Source organism: Alligator sinensis, unplaced genomic scaffold (genome assembly GCF_000455745.1).
Source record: "Alligator sinensis unplaced genomic scaffold, ASM45574v1 scaffold973_1, whole genome shotgun sequence".
Lineage (NCBI taxonomy): Eukaryota > Metazoa > Chordata > Crocodylia > Alligatoridae > Alligator > Alligator sinensis.
The window spans coordinates 629,449-643,529 of NW_005842622.1; the positions used below are offsets into that span (position 1 = coordinate 629,449).

The following is a 14,081-nucleotide window of genomic DNA, read 5'->3' on the forward strand; positions in this document are numbered from 1 at the left end:
GGCAGACAAGCCTGCCATGGGAAGCTCTGGGCTTCCCTGCACACTGGAACGTGACCTTTCCTTGGGCTGCCTAACATGTTAATACTATGGTTGATGAGACTTGGGCTTGAACTGGTAGTTGACCTCCCACCACGCAGCAATCCTAGTTTAAAGCCTTGTTAAGTAGGTCAACTATTCTGGCCAAGAAAAGCTTCTTCCCTTTCAGGGTGAGGTAGAGGTCATCCCTTCCCAACAAGGTGCTGCCTCTCTCCCTGAAGCGTGGACCCTCGAAGAAGCCGAGCCCCTCACTATAGCACCATTGCCGGAGTTTTCTGTTAACCTCTTCGATACACTGTTCCCTCTGATGCCCAGGACCTGTGACCGGGAGGATCAAGGGAAAAAAACTACCTGCAACCCCTGACCTTTTGAGCCCAGCCCCCAGACCCATATAGTCACTCAAGACCCCAGCCAGGATCGTTCCAAGCCACGTCATTCGTGCCCACATTGATGAGGAGCATGGGGTGAAATGCAAGGGGGAAATGCAGGGTGCGACATCCCTCCCACCATTGCATAGGTAGTAGTTCAGGTTACTGCTGTTCTTCCTTAAAACTGCTTTGCAAAAAGCTGTTTAAGAAGAGCTTGAACTAATGAGAAAGGGGCTTTGTTTTCTTGATGGACTGATAAACTCTGTATTCTAATAAGCTCCCTGCTGACTTGCTGTCAGTGTGGAGACAGAGAGAAGTGTGAGAAATGACTTAGTCTGCAATGAATGCAGTGCCTGTTAGTTTACTGCAGATCGTATGAAGAAGCTGGGAAAGGATGATTGAAAAGCTCAGCATCATCAACAGATGCATGCAGTCCACACAAGCACTCCTCCCTACTTCCACGCCCCCTTTGGCCCCCAGCTAGCACTCTGAGGCAAGGTCTGGCAACGTTCCTACCCCTTGAGCAGCAAGCAAGGAGAAAAATCTGATGAGGACTGCTTCCTCCTTCCCCTCCAGGCACACTCCAGCTGGAGACTGTGCAAGTCAGGGTTGGGGTTTAAACCCTTCCTTAATCAGTGTCCTGCCAGGGCCTGGCCACCTGTTCCCCCCGCTCGGTACTGTGGAAGGAAAGGGAGGGCTCGCTCCAACATCCCCCCCACCAGCTTCTAGCCTGAGCCACTGCAGGCATGTGCCTGCATTTTCTGAATCGAAAGTGAATGTCTAGACTAACCTGCAACAATTGAATTGATTCAGGCTCAGGGTTTTTGAATATCTGTCCCTAGCCTAGAAGCAAGATACCACCACCAGCCTGGAATAACTTACTTGTACTAGAGAGAATGAAGTGCAGGAAAGGAATAACCAGGAATGTTGCAGGCTTAAAAGCACAGAGTATTACAGATCAAAAAGTAACGGCAGGGGGGCAGCAGGGGAAGAGGGCATCAGTGGGGATACATGTACAGTTGGAGCCATTTCCTAAAGGGGAAGTTAGAGATAGAGAGGTTTTGCTGCATTTGAATCAATTCTCACCTCATCCACACAGAACAATTAGAAAACAGCTCCTCTTTAGAAACAGTTGCAAATGAACATGGGTCCACACCCTTTAATACAGAGATGCCTCTTTTTGTTATCTGTGGGAACCATGAATGGATAAGGTCACTGGGATCACTTTTTGGACTTAACACACTTAACATGTTTTTAAACTCAGTAAAGCAACCCAGTTTCATTATAGTCAGATTCACTGCCCATTGCCCTGCTGCCAATGGGCCCATTTCCCAGCTAAACCTTTTTACCTTCTCATCAGTATGAAAGAGTTTCTGTTCCCTCCTCTTTTTCTTCTCCTCCTCTATCTGTTCCACTCGCTCCCGTGCCAGCAGTGCCTTTCTCAGACGCTCCTCACGCTTCCTGTGGGATGTGTGGGGCCACAATTAGCTTTCTCTGCACCAAGGACTGGCCCTCCTTACAGCTCTTGTTTCAGTGGCTGATCCACCAATCTCTCATATGTAGTGTAAGCCATCATGACTTGCATTGGCGTGGCCCACATTTGGTAAAGACTGGTCTAAATGCCCTAGATCCTAAATAGCCACTTTGTTCATCTCTAGCACTAGCTTGCTCTGTAGTCTCCGTAGCAGTGACTGCTTACCAGAAAAAGTGATGAGGACAAGTCACTTGTTTAGGCAAGGGCTTGAAGCCATTCTGAGCTTACTTAGTGAAGAAGAAATTCAAGGGACCGCTACTTACAGTTTCATTTCTTCCAATCGCCGTCTCTTCTCCTCCTCCACCTTCTGTTTTCTCTGTAGCTCAGCCTCTTCCTTCTTCCTCAGACTCTCCAGCCGCTGCCGTTCCTTCTCCTGAGGTGGATGGGGAATTCCAATTGTACTTGAGTGCTGGACCTTGTTTATTTCCCAGGCTACATGAGAATGGGCAGCCTGGAATAACCCACCAGGGGAGTGACATTTCTCCCATTCACTTGGGTGGGATGAATGCATTCAAGAAGGGTCATGCAATTTTAATGCAGTGCTAATTCAACTGTTCTATTTTCCAGGAGCAGCTCTCACCTTAGTCCCCAGATCCAAGCAGTAACAGTTACTGTAGATGATACAGTCACAAAGACACCCGTGATTGTGCAGCAGTACTCACCACAAGGCACCTAATGCTACCAACAAGTGACAGAGAGAAAGAGGTGGTTGCTTAGAGAAAGGCTTTATTCTTGAAGGTCCCCTATGTCTCCACCCTCCAAGGAGACGGATGACATCCTGTGATAAGGTGCTGGGGTGCTAAAAGTTCTTAAAATTGAACTCTTATCAGCCTAGAGCACAGAAAACAGACAAAGTCAATACTAAGACTCCCATAGTTTGAAGACTTCATACTTATGCTAGTTTCAGGTGAAGTCATTAAGACTTAAAGGCAGCTTTCAACCTCTACTTTTTATCATCTACTTCATTCTACACAGTGCCCGAAGCGCAAGTGTTCTTGACGTTATGGCTGCTTACAGATACGAAAACAAGACAACATCCCCCTGCCCAACTTCCCCCCCCCAAAACCCACAAAGCACCCCCTCTCCCCCCACAAAAAACCCAGCAGCTTACTGGAAGAGGAAGCACATCAGATTGATCCAGGTCACCAGTGTCTGCATAGATCAGGTGCCAAGGTGACTTAGATAAAGTGCCAAAAAGCTCCGCTGAAGTGCCCGATCTATACAGATGCTGGGTAAGCTGGGCCAAACTAACACAATGTCTCTTCTGGGCATGCGCTGTGCTTGGTGTGGGAGTGCACCAAACTGAAAATAAAGTTTTTTTTGTTTGTTTGTTTCCCCCTCGTCTGTAAGCAGCCTATATTCCTAGAACTGACCAGCCTAGTTTCAGAACAACATAAACAAAAAGTGTTTCTATAACTTCCTTAGGAAACTATTTTACACAAGATATCACTGTTCATGTCACCTTTCAGTGCTATTCAATGTGTAATTGTAACTATCCTATTTCATTCCTTTACTTTTAGGTGTGGCATACTCCACTTATATGCATGCTGAATAAATGCATAATTCCCTTATCTGCATAAATGCAACACTAGCCCTAATTTCTTGTTATAATACAAGCAACAGGAAAACATCTGTTGTCTGCAGATTGGGTAAGCATATAGGATCCTGTGGCTCCACTGCGTACTTCACAACATTATTGTGCACTAAACTGCATAATTTATTAAACTGTCTTACCATTTTCAAGTTTGCTCTGATATAGTAATGAGCCTCTATGTAGGTACAAAATACTTAGGGCTGCCTGTTCTTTACCCCTAATAAGAATAGTTTATGCTGGTTTCAGGTAAAATGCATAGCAGAGGCCAAAAAAAGCTATGCACTTACCTTGATTACACTACGTGTATTTATTTGGGCTGTCCTGTCCTACTCATCACCTTGTCTGAAAATCCTACACAAGCTGTCCAGGACACTGCTATGGCGAGGCCCGTCATCTGTCAGACTACACTTCCAAGGAAATATTAGCTCTGCATGCATGTCAGTGCCAGAGTCAGAGCCAGAGCCAGAGCTACCAGTGCCATTTGTGAGGTTAAAAAAAGAAAAAAAAAAAAGTGCCTATTGTAAGCCTACAGGCCCCGTGTTTGAGAAGTACCAGTACTTACAACAAAATCCCCCTATAAAAGCAGAACAGAGAAAAAGAATGATCGTTATCTTTGGGGAAAAAAAAAATCTAGATCCACACCGTTTTGGCTTAACTAGTCCCATCATAGTCAGCCAATTACAACAATCGCACTAAATCATGGGGCTCAGAACCAGATCCTGCACTGTTCCTTTCACCCCTGTCCAGCATCTTATGCAGTGCATGAACCCAATTCCCTCTGAAGAAGAGAAAAGGACAGGCTACCCACATTCCTGGGGGGTTGGCAAACATGATTTTTTTGACTGAATAGTGAGAGGAGCTAGAATGTTTTTTACCCGTCTAGGAAAGCTTCAAGAAATCAGTGTGCGAGATCCCAAGTCAGTCAAGGCATGCCAAGATTGGCACACTAGGGCAGAGTGAGCCACAAGGCCAAATTCATTACTCTTAGTGGGTACATTGGAAGTGCACTCGTGGAAGTGGCCGCCACAGAATTACTTATAAAATATCTGCATATTTGCAAATATGCAGATAGATCCTAACTTCACTACCCTACACAAACTCTCCAGACCACCATGTAAACAGCCACAGCCTCTAGAGTAACTACAAACAAAGCAAACTATCCTAACAAAAGGACTAGGTAGGAACAGGTTGCCAGAGGGATTTTTAGTTGAAGCCATGACTTTAGAAATCCTTTTGGGCTGTCAGTTTCCATACTGAGGAGAGAAACTGGCCAGCCACCCCTGTACGCGTTTCTTGTCCTGACTCTACCTATGCAAAACATTAATGCAGAACAAGGTACTGATTTACAGGATGCCTCACCCCAGAGGAAAGAGGAACTCAGCTTATATGGCCCAGTTTTTTCACTCCTCTATCAAAAAACAAGCACTGAAAAAATAGCATGTTTGATCCAAACTAGCACATTACAATGCAAAGGGTTCTTAGGCTCGATTCTTTACACCGTTTGTTTCTTAAAACAGCTTAATTAGTTGTGTAAGGCAGCTTTTCCAAGCAGATGATCCTGCCCACCACCCTCACACACAGGTGCTGCTTTCCCCCACACCTATCCCTGATAGAACGGGCCTCTTCTCATCACCTTCGGATCAGGTCGGGTGGGAGTATTGCGTCTGATAAGGTTTTTCATGATACTATTGCGCCCTACAGACTCTGGGGTTGCGAGCAGCTGGTTCTTCTGCACTGTCTGTAGGAAGCTTTTCAATGGACGGATGACCTAAGAGGACAGCAAAGGGGAATATCAGCAGATGATAGGGAAGAGAAACAAGTAAGGGTCACATGGAGCCATGGCACTTACCTTGCTAGCTGCGGAGGAAGAAAGAATAGGAGAATGCGTAATCTTGTCATTTGAAGGTGAGAAGTCACTGTCTACATGCTGCTGCCCATCATGCAGGTTATCCACTGCGTGCTTATAACTGCGTGTTCTGAAAGAGTTAGTACAGGGTGTATTATTTGCACTGATACACTACAGGAAATGAATTCTGGCCTGCTGCAAAAGCCAGGCAGTGTATCTCATGACCCTTCCTCCCTATGCACCCTCACTGCTGTACTGTGTTCTTTATGAATTGGCTTTGGTTGCCCTTTCTTACACAAGGGTGGCATCAGCAGCTGAGGAAGCAAGCCAGATTGTCCAGATGTTTTCTAAGATGACAGTTTTAGCAGCACTCTATGAAATTGCTTATGGCCATCCTTCACACACTGCTGAGCACCACTTAGAGCAGGGGTGGTCAGCAATCCATGATGCAAGAGACTTGGGCAGTCTGTGCATGTGGTAAATGGCAGATTGTAGAGGGAGCAGCGAACACAGCAACAGATCAAGCAGGGGAAGGGGATCAGAGTGGCACTCAGTGAGGGTGCAGGGCTTACCCTGTGGCCAAGGACTTACCTCAGCTCCTGATGACTTGGAGGTTATGAACACAAATACCTGCAACCTTCTATCATCATCACCCCTATCAAATGGGAATTTGACAAGGCAGCTAAGCAAGTTGCTAAGTCAAAGGTGGTTGTAGTCATGTCTATGCCTACCTCACTTGGCCATGAGGTCTTTCAAGAGGTCCCATTTTTTTAAAAATCTGACAATGGTTGACAACCACCTAAATGCTGGGAGATTTCACCAAAGAGAGTTTTTGAAACTACAAGATGAAGGCAGAGCTGCTTTAAACCAAGTTGTTAGAGAGAACTTGTAATACATTCCAGATCACCATTACTACATTCCTATGCTCCCAAGCACTCTAGGGCAAGGAAGGTAATATACCGTATCTGTGGGGACTCCTCCTGGGGCTTGGCACTCTGGAACTGTTCCTTGCTTTTGTTGCTCTGGGGTTTTTCAGTCTTATTTGAGCAGCTCTCTGTAAAGAAATCTATCATTAGTTCCACTGAAAGATGTCCTGCAGCATAAGTCTGGTGTCAGGGGCTCTCGTCTTCATTGCTCATTCAAGTTAAGCCTTGGCAGCACAGAGCAGATGGCAACTCCTAAAAGCTAGGGTTGTGTGCAGCCTTTTAGTACATAAGTGGAAACACCATGTGGTACAGAAACAAAACTGTTAATGTAACGTCACAAAGAGTATGGATCTTTTAGTATCTTAGAAATCAACATGCCATCTACCTCATGAAGGGAACTCTGGGTACTCCATTCCTCAGAAAAGAGGACAACATTATTCTCCAACCACCAACTCCTATACGATTACACATTTCCAGTAGAGTAAAATCTATACCTCATAGCTCCTCACTCCAAAATAGAGAGCTAGGAGGAAGGAGTGGCTGTATCCCCTCCTCAGTTGGTTCCAAGCAAGATGTTATTAGTGTTTTAGAGCAAAACTGACAAGTCAAATATTCAACTGGACACTGAAGCAAAACTGAAGCTTTAAAATATGATGTTTTCTATTAAGTTCTCATATGCCAGTTCTTCAGACTGAAGGCTGGTTAGCAACAACTGTACAAAAGCCATCTTGTTTGGAAGTAGCATGCTGGACCTTTCATGAAGGCCCAACTATCACATCTTTGGCAAATGACTACCTGCTCATCTCCTCTCCACCAGTCCCTCACTTCCCAGTTACCAAAGCTTGATGCAAACAGTAGCATTTGTGTCAGAAAGCCACCTTTGTCTCTCCCCAAAGTCTCTGCCCTGTGACAATTTGATAAGGATGGGCCCAGCAGAGAGAGACATCCTTACCCTCTCTCTTTAGGTAACCTGAACTGGATACATTCCTGAGGGAGGGGGGAAAACCTGCTCTCTCGGCCTACGTGACTAGCATCACATACCTGGGTAAGGGGCTTCCTTCCTGGTGGGATAGAGTCTGCCAGGAAACTAGTGATGTACTTCAAATTGGTTGGCTCACAGCCAACAGGTGCTGGCTTCCATTGGACCAGGTAAATGAGGTCACAAGGGCTATATAAGTTAAGGACTGCCCAGAAGGAGGGAGCAGCAGCCATGAGGGATACTCAGGAGCAAAGAAGAGCGGCACCATCGGAAACTTGCTCTCTCTCTCTCAAAACTCATGATCAAGGAACTGCCTGCCTCCAGAGGGATTCACCATCTGCCTCTGGATGATACTTGTGAGTAAGCTACCCGAGATCTAACTAGATATATAGCTTGCAGTAACTCAGATGCAAGATCAAAGGCTACCCCAGCCACAGGAGTTTGCTCTATGGGATTTCTCTGATATTGCTCTACCCTGTACCCTATTCTAACCCTACCCTCTGTAACCAATAAAGTTCTCCTTTGTGACTAGCATAGGAGACTTATTGAGGGGTGGGTTTAATTATGTCCAGGAGGCCCCTTGGGTCAGCAGACTAAGGGAGACTATCCTTTTTGGCCCCCGACTTGGGGAAGTGCCCCAAGTTCTTGTATTGGGTCAAGTACCCGTAGGACTATTAGGCCTGTGTTTCCCTGAGGACACAGGCCCCAGACAGTCCCTTCTCAGGGTGGTGGCAGCACATGTTACCCCCAGACTCGAAAGGGGGTCTGCCAGGGCTCAGGCGCCCCTGGAGAGACATGGAGTCCGGAAGGTGGACGGGCACGGTGAGGTGGGAGGCTCAACGCAGGAGCTCCCCCTACTGGCCCACCACAGCATTTACCTTCACTGTTCCCTGCCTGTTGCTCTTCCCAAAAGGGGTTCTTTGGCCGAGGCGATTGCACTGCAACAGGACTGCTATTTAGTACACTTTCATTTGCAGTAAAGAAGGGTTTCTGCTGGTTTTCAGGAGTCTGTGGGAGAAGGAAACAAGTTTTGGCAAAACTATTCCACAAAACTACGGCTGCAACAAATATGCTATTCTGGAAAGGAGGCAAAGCCTGTTACTCCGCATTTGCTTTGCTGTGCAGCTAACAAGCCAGAGAAAGTTCCTTTTCCTTGACAATGGCTGCTGGAAATATGCATAAGCCAAAGCACACTCACCATTTAATCTACCCGATGCCTGCTCACAGAACAGACAGGCCCAACAGGGGAGGATTCTCCCCCCCACCCCCACACACACAGCCAGATGCAGAGGGATCATATAGGCATTAAGGCTCAGTAGCAACCCCTCCCCATGACACCTTAAGAACAACTGTATGTTCAAACTACATGATTCTACTGTACAGAAAAGCGTGAAGTGAGAGTGCAAGGCAAATTAAGAAACCCAGAAAAATGGCTGGAGGATGCTGCAATACCAGAGCCACTGCCAGCTCTTCCTTCGCCTGCACCTGTGAAGTGTCTGTCCAGGCAGACTGCAGCATGCAGGTTCCTTCTAGTGAGTCAGGTGAGAGAGTGCCTGCAATGCGAGTGGTGCTTCCTTGTGGTGTTCCTCAGGGAACAAGCCAGAGAGCTAAAGGAGTAGGTGGAAAGGCTCCAGAGCATTCTCAGCCACAAGGAATTCATCAATTCAGTACTGGAGACCTCTGGGAGTGCAGAGGAAGAACTGCCAGAGGCAGCACTAGAAAAGGAAGAAGACATGGACTCCTGGAAGGTAGAAGCTGGAAGACTGACCTCGCACAGCAAACAGAAGTCTTCATCTCCACATGCACTAGACAAGAGATATGGAGCCCTAGCAACAGAGAAGGAGGAGGAGGAGGAGAAGAACGTTCCATTGGTGAAAGAGGCTAGAACAGATATCCCCAAGGTTGGGAGGATCGAGACCACTGCCACTAAGAGGAACCAATGGGTTGTGGTGGTTGGAGACATATTTGCCAACCTGACCTATTGTCTAGGGGGGGTCTGCTGCTTGCCCAGACACAGGATCCAAGATGTCATAGAAGGATTACCAAGACTCATTCAGCCCTCTGACTACTACCCCATGCTGTTCACTCAATGTGGGCACTGCCAGGGGTGACCCTGAGAAGATCAAGTAACTACAGGGTTCTGAATACAAAGGTGAAGGGAACAGGGACTCGGGTGTTCTCCTAGATCCTTCCAGTCAAGCAGAAGGGCCAGCACAGGAGCAGATGCATCCTAAAGAACAATTCGCAGTTGCTCAGACGGTGCGTCACCAACAGGACCTTGGCTTCTTCAACCATGGGATATTGTTCCAAGAAGAAAGATTGCTAGGAAGAGACGGGATCCACCTTTTTTTGAATGTCCAGTTTTGGGTTCCACACTGAAAAAAGGAAGTCTACAAATTGGAGAGTCCAGCAGAAGGCAATGAAAATAGTTAGGGGGCTGGGGCACATAACTGCCGAGGAGAGGCTGAGGGAATTAGGGTTATTTAGTCCGCAGAAGAGAAGACTAAGCATGCCTACATGTGCATCTATGTATTACACATGCATTCATGTACTTAATGTGCATTAGATTTAGTACCTACCAATGTGAGGTACTAAATTAATGCTCATGCTGCCCTAATGTGCAGTAGTGCAAGCACATGCTTTTTAGGTGGTGCTTCACGCGCAGTAGCCTATTTTCATGTAATAGCATGGTTTTCTAAGTGCCACTTTAATGCATAGTAAAATAGGCTACTGCACATTAACATGAATGTGTAGATGTGGTCACTGATGGTGGATTTAATAACAGCTTTCAAGTACCTGAAGGGTGGTTCAAAAGAAGATGGAGCTAGACTGTTCTCAGTGACAGCAGATGACAGAACTAGGAGCAATGGTCTCAAGTTGCTGTAAGGGAAGTTTAGGTTAGATATCAAGTAAAAAAATCACAACAGTATTAAGTCATAGAAAGTTAGGGTTGGAAGGGACCTCAGGAGGTCATCTAATTCAACCTCCTTCTCAAAGCAGGACCATCCCCAACTAGATCAGTCCAGCCAAGGCTTTGTATAGCCAGGTCTTAAAAACCTCCAAGGATGGAGCTTCCACCACCTCTCGGGGTAACCTGTTCCAGTGTTTTATTACCCTCCCAGTGAGAAAATTCTTCCTAATATCCAAGCTAAACCTCCCTTCCTGCAACTTGAGACCACTGTTCCTTGTTCTATCATCTGCCACCACTGAGAACAGTCCAGCTCCATCCTCTTTGCAATTGCCCTTCAGGTAGTTGAAGGCTGCTAGTAAGTCCTCTCAGTTTCCTCTTCTCTAGACTAAATAAGCCCAGTTCCCTCAGTCTTTCCTCATAAGTCACATCCCACAGCCCCCCCCCACCATTTTTGTCACCCTCTGCTGAACTCTCTCTAATTTGCCAACATCCTTTCTGTAGTGGGGGGCCCAAAACTGTCCAGAGTACTCCAGCTGTGGCCTCACCAGTGCTGAATAGAGGGGAATAACCACTTCCCTTGACCTACTGGCAACACACCTACCAAAGCAGCTCAGGTTGCCGTTAGCCTTCTTGGTAACAAGGGCGCACTGTTAGCTCATTTGGCTTATTGTCCATGGTAACTCCCAGGTCCTTTTTTGCAGAGCTGCTGCCCAGCCAGTCAGCCTCCAGCCTATACTGATGCATGGCATTGTTCCATTCTAAGTGTAGGACTTTGCACTTGTCCTTGTTGAACCACATGAGATTCCTTTTGGCCCAATCCTGCAATTTGTCTAGGTCACTCAAGCCTAGCCCTACCCTCCAGTATATCTATTACTTCCCCAAGCTTGGTGTCATAGGCACACTTGCTGAGGGTGCACTGTGCCATCTTCCAGGTTGTCAATGAAGACATTGAACAAAACCGGCCACAAGACTAACCCCTGGGGCACTCCACTTGATACTGGCTGTCAACTAGACATCAAGCCATTAATTATTACTCTGAACCCAATGCTCCAGCTAATTTTCTATCCACCTTACAGTCCATTCATCCAGCCCACACTTTCTTAGCTTGCCTACAAGAACATTGTGGGAGACTGCATCAAATGCCTTACTAAAAATCAAGGTACACCACACCCACCGACCTGTCTCCCCACATCCAAAGAGCAAGTCATCTCATCATAGAAGGCAATCAGGTTGGCCAGGCATAACTTGCCCTTGGTGAATCCATGCTGACTGTTCCTAATCACCTTCTCCTCAGAGTGCTTCGAAATGGGTTCCTTGAGGACCTGCTCCATGATTTTTCCAGGGACTGGGGTGAGGCTGATTGGGCTGTAGTTCCCTGGATCCTCCTTTTCTCCTTTCTTAAATATGAACACTATGTTATCCCTTTTCCAATCATCTGGGACCTCTCATGATCAACATGAGTTTTCACAGGATGATGGCCAGTAGCTCTGCAATTGTTTCAGCCAATTCCCTCAGCACCTTTGGGTGCATCCCATCTGGCCCTATAGACTTGTACATGTCCAGCTTTTCTAAGTGGTCCCTAACCTGTTCTTTCACCACTAAGGGCTGCTCACCTTTTCCCCAAAATGTGCTGCCCAGTGCAATAGTCTGGGAGCTGCATTCATGTACTGTGAATGCCTGTGGATACAGGCAAAAAAAGGCATTGAGCACTTCAGCCTTTTCTGCATCTTCCATCACAAGATTGCCTCCCTCATTCAGTAAGGGACTCGTGCTTTCGCTGATCCTCCTCTTGCTACCAACATACTTGCAGAAACCCTTCTTGTTACCCTTCACATCCCTTGCTAGCTGCAGCTCCAATTGCACTTTGGCCTTCCTGACTTCATCCCTGCATGCCTGAGCACTGCTCTTATATTCTTCCCTAATTATCATAAATGATAAAGCACTGGAACAGTTTATCCAGAGAGGTGGTGGAATCTCTATCCTTGGAGACTTAAGACCCAGCTAGACAAAGCCTTGGCTAGGATGAGTAGTTAGAGCTGGTCCTGATTTAAAACAGGGGGTTGGACTAGATGACCTCCTGAGATCCCTTCCAACTCCAATTTCCTATGATTCAAGTGACTCCAAAGAGCCACTCTCATTATCTGGATACAGTTCTTTCCCAGTTCCCTCCACCTAAAGAGGGCACCCTGAATGTTTCCATATCTTAAAACCAACCAACCAAACAAACAACTAATAAACCCAAGTCAAATTTGTAGGAACATTTTATATGAAATTATATAAATCAGAAGAGGCTATCAATGTACAGTGGAAACAACAGCCAAGATGATGCTAACTTGGGAAGTGAAACTGAAGAGTACAGATGATACCCATTATTTGTTTTATTGTATTTGTGTTATGGTGTGGTTCCTAGGCCCTTCCTTCATTTAAGAGGTATCACACAATTACCTGGTTAACTGTGCAATTACCTTAAGAGCAGCTACATGTGCAAAATACTCATCACACAATAAAAAGCTTCAACCAGCTATAAAGTTAAACTTAAAACAGTGTGTGCTACCTTTATAGCTGGTTGCTATTGAGTTTAGATCGTCAGGTATAGCAGGGTGTTTCCTGAGTCTGGAAGCCCAGTCAACTGTGAGCTCCCAGCCCCAGGGATGCACCTTGCCCAGCTAGAGCTGCAAGTCCTTCAACTGCTGTGGATTCTCAGCCCCAGCAGCTACGGACACTGGTTCTCAGCAACACCCCAACAACTGCCAGGACCCAGAGTGGCAGATGCTGGTTCTTACAGCATGCTTCCCAATGTCAGGAACCAGCTAGGTCCTGGTAGCCACAGGTAGTGGCTACTGTCTCTCAGCCCCAGGGGTATGTGAAACCCCCAGAGTAGGGAAATTGCTACTGTGGCAACCTCCCCGTCCCAGGGGTTTCATGCACCCCTGGCATGGGGAGCTTGCAGCAGCAGCATCTCTTAGCCATGAGGGATGCACAGGGTGCCCACCATGGCTAGGAGCCCCCTCAGCCAAGGGGGCTGCCAGCCTCAAGAGCTTGCTTCTTGCTAGTACAGGGGGATCCCGGGATTGGGCTCCCCCTGCATCAGCAATAAGGTGCAATGGGATCTAATGTGTAATCCTACAATCGCGCCCCCTGCCATGCACATATGGCACGACAGGAGGCGTGACTGTGTGAATCGTACTTTAGACTGCATTGTGCATGTGTAGAGGGGTCCCTAGATACAGAAACAGAGTCCCTCTTCCTTTCGGCAAGAATCCTGCCCTCAGGAAATAAACACAAATTAAAGAATACAGCAGGCTAAGAAATCATTGGGGATCCTGGTTTTCTGTTAAAAAAATCCAAAATTCTCTGATCACAACATATATGTGCACACAAACACACACAAGCCAATTGCCCATCAGAAATGACTGGGACACACACGACGGAGCACCACCACCTTGTGCCACTGCTGTTTCCCAGGAGTGGGGGGCGGGGGAAGCTTGCCCTGCTGTCCCCATTAGCCAGCACCCCATGCCACCACCACCTGCAGAAAGCAGGGCTGGGAGGGTGGGGGGCGAGGCTAGTGGTGCTGGCCTCGCCTCCCCACTCCGTCATGGTGGTGCTCCACAACGCCACTGCCCCCTGTCCAAAACACTCTTGGAGCACTCTGACCGGTTGTCTGAAACCAATCAGAGTGAAAATAAAGCGTTACAGAGAGACAGAAAAAGACTAAGGCTTTTATAATATTACAATATATATGTATGCATTAGTTGAACACATTTTATTGATATATTTACAATTTTAAAGCAATTTGGAAGCCTACCAGTGCCTCAATCTTTATAATAAAAGAAATCCTAAATACCTACATATTTTGGCATTTGATTTTGGTTTCATCATGGGGG

The 14,081-nt window shown here is 46.7% G+C and overlaps 1 protein-coding gene across 7 annotated transcripts in view; it reads right to left on the reverse strand.

Moving 5' to 3' along the window:
• The window catches only part of LOC102383733 (inner centromere protein-like), a 45,807-nt gene that overhangs the window by 20,384 nt on the left and 11,342 nt on the right, over nucleotides 1–14,081 (reverse strand). For 6 of the 7 annotated variants that reach the window (XM_025215111.1, XM_025215106.1, XM_025215108.1 and 3 more), the window contains exons 7-13: nucleotides 8,162–8,291; nucleotides 6,339–6,432; nucleotides 5,382–5,508; nucleotides 5,166–5,300; nucleotides 4,095–4,106; nucleotides 2,202–2,311; nucleotides 1,754–1,865 (exon numbers count right to left, since the gene is read on the reverse strand). In XM_025215111.1, the coding sequence (XP_025070896.1) occupies nucleotides 1,754–1,865; nucleotides 2,202–2,311; nucleotides 4,095–4,106; nucleotides 5,166–5,300; nucleotides 5,382–5,508; nucleotides 6,339–6,432; nucleotides 8,162–8,291 (720 nt within the window). The remainder of the gene's footprint in view (nucleotides 1–1,753; nucleotides 1,866–2,201; nucleotides 2,312–4,094; nucleotides 4,107–5,165; nucleotides 5,301–5,381; nucleotides 5,509–6,338; nucleotides 6,433–8,161; nucleotides 8,292–14,081) is intronic. The other variant, XM_025215110.1, reaches the window with a different exon arrangement.